General features: G+C 45.2%; 1 protein-coding gene across 1 annotated transcript; it reads right to left on the bottom strand.

Moving 5' to 3' along the window:
- Positions 1-272: 272 nt before the first annotated feature.
- Positions 273-5,628, bottom strand: LOC142922848 (exosome complex exonuclease RRP44-like). Its single transcript, XM_076063790.1, has 4 exons — positions 5,465-5,628; positions 4,789-4,944; positions 3,092-3,214; positions 273-1,088 (listed from the first exon to the last, which is right to left on the bottom strand). Exons 1-4 carry the CDS (start codon positions 5,507-5,509, stop codon positions 1,011-1,013), a joined length of 402 nt encoding a protein of 133 aa, XP_075919905.1. The 5' UTR covers positions 5,510-5,628; the 3' UTR covers positions 273-1,010.
- Positions 5,629-6,052: the final 424 nt, after the last annotated feature.

Below are 6,052 nucleotides of genomic sequence, written 5' to 3'. Positions count from 1 at the left end.
ATTGTACTCAGATTGTAAATGTTGTGGCTTTGCTCTCCAAGACACCGGTGTGATGTTACTAGTAACGAATTGGCACGTTCTGTTAATGTGACAAACCTTTCGAATTGGCTGTGTCGGGTGGTGGCGGGTTTACCGACACATTTAAATATTTATTACGCGATCTAACCCAAAAAACCCGTGTTATGGATATTGGTCGCGAAAGCCTACGTGTTAAACTGGTTTTCAACTGTTAGATCAGTGGTAGCCGATATGTGAATCGCGATCCATGGGTGGATGATCGCAAAAGATTTTTTATTGTGGATCTCGGGACAAATAGGATTAAACACCTCTAATATAAAGCAATTCTTGTTATAGCAGATGGCAAAACAAAATCCTCGACTAAGAAGTAATGGATTAATAATATATATTTTAAACCAATAGATCGCACTAGCACTTGGCATGTCTACAGTGTTCTATCAGTCGGTGAAATCCATCCGGGTAACTGTTGGTCATATATTGCTGGTAGATCACGGAACATGTTGAGATATACCAGAATGGATCAGTGCTTTGTGGGTTGGACACTGCTGCGTTAGTCAATAAACACCACCGATTCAGTAACCAATATTTTTGTGAAATCACCTTCATCACAAGGGGGTCAGTGTCTTGGCTGGCAAAGAAGTGGGGCATAAGATATCCTAAACCTTTCATACATCTTGACGCGTATACACCTTAATTGGCTGATTGTACTGGTTGGTAAGGTAAAAATTCTAAAAAAAAAAATTGCGCTACCATTTGAACCGCTGCGACACGAGAACGAAGAACCGGTGACCTCTGGATTGCAAGTTCAGAGTGCAAACCGTCTGTTACTTCAGGGTAGCATTTCTCATAACCGCCACTGCTTTTTTTTCAATTGTTCACCTCTGCTTGCGAGCACAATGTACACTTAATTAACTCTGCAGATGTAAAACCCAGAGTGTGTGCCCACTCATGCACCTCCTCCGGCATCTTGTTGACACTGCATCCACGATACACTAGTGCTGTCTGGGTTTCTTAGGCCGGGGAGAAGGCGAGCCCCATGGGATGGACTCCGTAGGGTTGTAGCCTGGAATCTGTGACAGCGGACACACAAATGGCACAAACGTACAACAAAGATAGTCACCCAAATAAGCCTTTAACAGACTGTGCTGCTGTTAGGCGGCATGGCCCACGAGGGGGTAAGTGGCCAACACCTCTCCCCAGTGCTGATATTTACACACTGCACCAGGTACTCATTTAAGAAAGAGTTGACCTTGGGTAGGCAAAACAGCAGTTCAGATAATCCTCATTGGTGTTGGCGGTGAGTGGGAATTGGGTTGCCGGGTTCATAGCGCAGCGTGCTAACCACTACACCAATGCTCTCACACACACACATGTGAGTATTTCCAACACAAGTGATACGTTATTATTACACTTAATAACACTGAAAAACTTCGCCAAGTCTGAAGACTTTTGAGGAACAGGGGGAGAGAAGATGACAACTCCACACAGTAACACACTCTAGTTGGGAATCAAACCCAGTTTTCTTTCTGCAAGATGCAAGGGTTTACCAATGTGCCACCCTGCCGCCCATGGCGATACGTAAACTACCTTAATACCAGTTTCAACGCATGCTTATTTTTAGATATGGGAGGAAACCCGGAGGAAACCCATGCAGAACAGACTCATGGAGTTTTGTTAAGAAATCTGATATCTACCAAGGCTCCCACACCCTGACTTAGCTTGGTATCTTGAGAACTCGCATTCATCAACAACTGCCCCTAACGATCATTTAAATAGGTCACGTTTCAGATAATGGCCCTTCTTGTGCAATGAACTAGGGCCATAATAAAAATCTATTTTATACAACACCTTGCATATCGAAATATCTCAAAAAAGCACTGGACATTAAAAAACTACTCAAGTATAGATATAAGCCAATAGAAATAAAGTAAAAGCCGATAATAACAATAATGACAGTGATACTGACACTTTACACAGCATGCAAAATGCAATAAAAGCTAATCATAATGATTCCCCTCACAGTAATAACCAATCAGAATCCAGGAAAAGCCAATTAATAACGACGTTTTCAAGCTGGATTTAAACACACGAACAGTCACAACTGATATAGGTAGGGATAGTGTCCCATAGTCTTTGGATATACAGTCTGTTCTGTAATACGGTAGTTGCGTACCTCAAGAACACCGCGTTTTGGAAAAATCGTGTTATAATAAATAATATATATTATATGGGGTAAAGCGCAGTCCGCAATAACGCGTGAGATGCGTAACACAGGCTGAACAAAGACTAAGGAACTTGGGTAGCATCTAGCAGCATCCAGCAGCATCCCGCCTTGTGTGATGCTACGCCGAGGCAGCCGTTACAACCGCTTATTCCTACTCGCGCGACGTAGTTCCATTCATTCAACCGAGTTATATCCAGTTTGGATCCGCGTTATACAAAAAATGCGTTCCTTCATACATTCATCATCGCGTTATATCCAATTTGCCAGTTACAGGAGGTATAGGACAACAGACTGCAGCTCAAAATGCTAGCTATACATATATTTTTTCCATCCAAGACCAGAGTTTATATTTTATTCCTGTGTTATAAGGGTATTACGTTCAGGGGCTAAATGCCAATGGATGGGTCTGATAGCCACGGGAGAGCTTCAGGAGAGAGTTTGTGTCATCTTGCCACCCCCTCCATTGAAGGAGCGCAGACTACAGTGGTGTAAAATGTGGTCCATAGTTTGGGTTGCATGGCCACAATCGTACAGGAGCTTGTTTTTAATGCACTGCTATGTATCTGTATTAGTCTCTATGAATCTCGAGGAATCATAATGGGTCTCTCTGTATCTCCTATGTATCTCTGTGTCTCTATGGGTTTACGATATGGTCCCACAGTTTGGGTTGCATGGCAACAAGCGCTATGCTGTGGCTTGTGTCATTAATTTTCGGCCCGCTGACGTTCCGATGCGGCGAGCGTTTGTTTTTTGTGCACTACTGCTGGCGCAGCAAGCAGCAACAGCAGCATGGTCACAATACAATTCGGTGGTATTCCGAGGTTGCGCGTCGCGCCGCACGGTGAGTACCTCCGGGCGGACGAGGTGCATGCGGATCCGCTGGTGCTGCAGGTTGGACGAATCCAGCGACATGCGCACGCACACGCGGTCGAACATGTTCAGTGCGATGCCGTCCACGCACAGCGTGGGGCCCTACACAAAACACAAAGACATATCTCCAATGTAGCCTTAACAGACTGTTGGGGCAAGTGCTATTGGCGAGGAACACAGATGAAGGCCGGCACGGCACACAAGGGGGTGGGTCGCCAGCGCCATGCCCGGCCGCCTTTGTCTCCCCAGTGGCGATGTTTACACACTGCACCAGGCATTCAATTGAGTTCTGAGTCAACCTAGGGGAGGCCCAGGACCGGTTCAGATAATCATCACTGGTGTTGACCGTGCGAAGGAATTGAACCCAAGTCGCCGGGATCGTAGCGCAGAGCGCTAACCGCTACACTACCGCTGACTGCTCTCTGCCAAGTGCCCTGCACACAAGCATGGATTGACGTAAACCCAACGTTATTATTCATACTATTACATGGGTCACTCAGAAAAGCCTCACTGATTCTCAAAACGTTTGCATTCAAGGTCACTGCTACGTCTTTGTAAAAGGAGGCGAACGATTGATATGTGCTCCCCAAATAAGTAATTTGCATGTAATTTGCCAACCTTGGACCATGATGCTGGCACACGAATAACGTTACAGGATCTTTTAACGTCCACTGTTAAAGCGGATTGCCTGTAAATATTTTACGCTTAATACACACCACAGTATTAACCGGAGTGGCCACTGAGTTTGAAACGCAAACCTCCACAACACACAGCGAATGCAATACCGCTTGGGCCACCTCACCGCGAGCTGAAAACCAGGCATGAAAAGCCGATGGCTGCAATGACCAAACCAACCGAGGGATCGTGATGTGCGGGCCAGCCAAGGAATTTTAAAGCCTTATTTGGCCATCATTAAGGAGTAGATGCAACCCCCCTTAGGCTATATGGAGTGTACAATTGCAGTTAAGAACATACCTAAAATATGGCTGCAAATGTTGACCCTTTTGAGCTTCTGGTCCAAATTAGGCTGTGTGCATTATCCACGCAGAGTGACAATGTAATGCGGCATGCAAGGCATGCTGGAAAGGACCGGATCCACTAGTCACAAATGTGCTTTTTGCCATCTAGAGATCACTTTTTGCATCAACTACTATTTCCCTCATTTGTTTTTATTCTACAAGTACTTTTCTGCCCTTCGAGTTTCTCATTGTTTACAGAAAGCATTAGATTTTCTTTATAATTCTTCCGGATCTGAGGGATTTTACTGTATTTTTAATGTGATGTCCTCTCCGTGACAATACGGGCTCCATCATGGCAGTTATTTCCAAAGCATATTTAATTGTGACCGTTTTATATTTGAAACGCATTTACATAATTTAATTCAGTTTCAGTTTATTTTGGTATAGCCCTGTGAGCCATCCGGCTCTAATGTATCCACCGGTGTAACTTCCTCTGTAATAGTCCACACTGCCAAATGACAAAAAAAACGGAGCTTCGTATCTCACTGCGTTCTTCCACCTTAAACCAAGTGTCTGTGTGTCTGATAGAAACCTAATCGTAGAGAGATGGTCAGGGGGCTTGGGTCCCAGTGCATTAAGCCAGTCCTGGGTTTAAATGCAGAATTCAGCCGTTCGGGAAATGCCAATGCCTCCCGGTTAAGTGAACACATGCCCTACCTCCTCGTCGAAGGTAACGTTGAGCTTGAGATCTTTGGAGTCAAAGAAAACCGTCCCCTCCAAGCCGTACTTGGGAATGAGCACCACCACGGCGTTTTTGTGCGCAAACAGCACGAAGCCCTCTTCGCTCACCACTCCCTTGCTCTTGAAGAACAACTGAGACCACAACAACAACAGCCGTTAATCACCGCTACGTGGCAAAGAGCAGACACACGCGCATCACTTACCAAGCCCATAATTATTTAACAAAATTTAAGGTATTTTTCCGCATCCCCCCGCTAATTTATTCCAGTTGTGCTATTGGCATCATGTCATGGGGATTATTTTGAGTTCAATCGTGAAGGTACAATGTCAATTGTATTGACTATAATCCTCCATCAACTGACAGAGCCAATCAAATAACGTTGTCACATCATGGGCAAATGTGCCAAGTGACTAGGTTTTTCAGCAAACACAGAAGAATGCTGAAAAGCAATGTCGTGTAGCCAACCAGTACAGCCACAGCACCACCACACGTAAGCGTGCGAATAGAAAACAATTGATTCTGACTACACGCACAATACGATGCCTGCTTTCGTGACCTTAAAAATGGTTTTCAAGAGACGAATGGACGCATTATCAGGTGCCTAAGCACACGCCGTGCAAGCTCCACGTGGCCCACACTTCCGCCTCCCACCTGCGTGTGGAAAGCTACAGACGAGCGTTGGGCGTACTCCGCCATCTTGTGTCGGTAGTTGAGGTTGTTGCAGAGCTGCTGCTGCTTCTGCTTGTCGGTGAGCGCCGGGTACGTGGGGTCGGCGCCCACGCACACGGCCAGCAGCCGGTGCACAATCACATCCGAGTATCTGTAACGGTACAGGGAGACAACAACAACAACAATATTCACATTTGTTGTAGCCTCTATTTAATATGAAGATTAAATTTACAGTAGATACAGGCTGCGGTATGGCCACGAGATGCCAACGGAGCAGCGGTATTAATCCACCAAGCACCGCGATTCATTCTGTTGGATCTCAGCGGGTTTCACGATCCACCAGAAAGCTACGCAAACAATGACTCAGATAGATTTAACGCTGTGATAGAATACTGTACTCTGGACATACCACGTTCTAGCACCATCTGCTGGTGGAAATTATCTTTGTTAATCTTCTTTGGTTCTTTCGGTAAAGTCACGTAGAATGAGAATAAAATAAATTGATAAAATAAAATAACACAATAATATTCTCACGACGTTTCGGCCACAACACAAGTGGCCTTCATCAGG

The sequence above is a fragment of the Petromyzon marinus genome, unplaced genomic scaffold (genome assembly GCF_048934315.1).
Source record: "Petromyzon marinus isolate PM22_M1 ecotype Great Lakes invasive population unplaced genomic scaffold, UKy_Petmar_22M1.pri1.0 PM_Scaffold_19, whole genome shotgun sequence".
Lineage (NCBI taxonomy): Eukaryota > Metazoa > Chordata > Hyperoartia > Petromyzontiformes > Petromyzontidae > Petromyzon > Petromyzon marinus.
The sequence above is the reverse complement of the archived record's forward strand: the minus strand, read 5'-3'. Positions and strand labels throughout refer to the sequence as shown.

Bases quoted from the DNA above. Each gene is read 5' to 3' on its own strand.
- LOC142922848 (XM_076063790.1), bottom strand. From the start codon at position 5,509: ATGGCGGAGTACGCCCAACGCTCGTCTGTAGCTTTCCACACGCAG. The intron at 4,945-5,464 runs GTGGGAGGCGGA...TTGTGGTCTCAG, and splicing joins CTGTAGCTTTCCACACGCAG to TTGTTCTTCAAGAGCAAGGG. The intron at 3,215-4,788 runs GTAGGGCATGTG...TGTTTTGTGTAG, and splicing joins ACGTTACCTTCGACGAGGAG to GGCCCCACGCTGTGCGTGGA.